Below are 833 nucleotides of genomic sequence, written 5' to 3'. Positions count from 1 at the left end.
CCCCCATTTCTTCTAGGATCCCCCTATTACGACAACGTGCGTCCCCTCTGCTACAGCGACTCCGATGCTGTTCTGCTCTGCTTTGACATCAGCCGCCCTGAAACCTTGGACAGTGCTTCCAAAAAGGTGGGGGGGGGGGAGGGGGGCATCCGGACCCCATAAGTCATGCAAGCATCTGCCCTCCCTTCCCCATATCCCAGCAAATATGGGTGGGGGGCAATATGGGGACCCCTATAGTGATGGTTTGGGTCTGCTGTGAAAGGCTCGGGTAGTGCTTCCATGGAACCGGGGCCATCCAGACCCTATATGCCACCAAATAGGGTGAGCTTGGGGTTGTTTTTAGGGAACCCCACACAGATGCCCCATTTATCCCTATAGTGGAAGACGGAAATCCTGGATTACTGCCCCAACACACGGGTGCTGCTCATCGGCTGCAAGACGGACCTACGGACAGACCTGAGCACTCTGATGGAGCTCTCCCACCAAAAGCAAGCGCCCATCTCCTATGAGCAGGTGGGGGTCGGGGGTTTTGGGCACGGTGCTGGGCTAACAGCCGTGCTGGGTTACGGGGTTTTGGGGTCGGGGGGGGGGGGTTTGGGGCCTGTGCTGATGGCCCTGTTGGGTTATAGGGTTGTGCAGCAGCCCGACAGCTGGGAGCTGAGAGCTACCTGGAATGCTCAGCCTTCACATCAGAGAAGAGTGTGCACAGCATCTTCCGCACCGTGTCCAGCATCTGTCTGAGCAGAGCCCCCCCCCAGCCCCCCCAAAGTCCCCCTCGTGGTCTCTCCAAGCGCCTCCTGCATCTGCCCACCCGCTCTGAGCTCATCTCCTCC

The 833-nt window shown here is 59.2% G+C and overlaps 1 protein-coding gene across 1 annotated transcript; it reads left to right on the top strand.

Annotated features, from left to right (window-relative positions):
* Positions 1 to 6: 6 nt before the first annotated feature.
* RND1 (Rho family GTPase 1) lies at positions 7 to 830 on the top strand (the record flags this gene model as incomplete). Its single annotated transcript, XM_010727180.2, has 3 exons — positions 7 to 126; positions 379 to 513; positions 630 to 830. Coding segments are annotated over 3 exons (456 nt in total), but the record flags the coding sequence as incomplete, so codon positions are not given.
* Positions 831 to 833: the final 3 nt, after the last annotated feature.

Source organism: Meleagris gallopavo, unplaced genomic scaffold (assembly GCF_000146605.3).
Source record: "Meleagris gallopavo isolate NT-WF06-2002-E0010 breed Aviagen turkey brand Nicholas breeding stock unplaced genomic scaffold, Turkey_5.1 ChrUn_random_7180001874247, whole genome shotgun sequence".
NCBI lineage: Eukaryota > Metazoa > Chordata > Aves > Galliformes > Phasianidae > Meleagris > Meleagris gallopavo.
The sequence above is the reverse complement of the archived record's forward strand: the minus strand, read 5'-3'. Positions and strand labels throughout refer to the sequence as shown.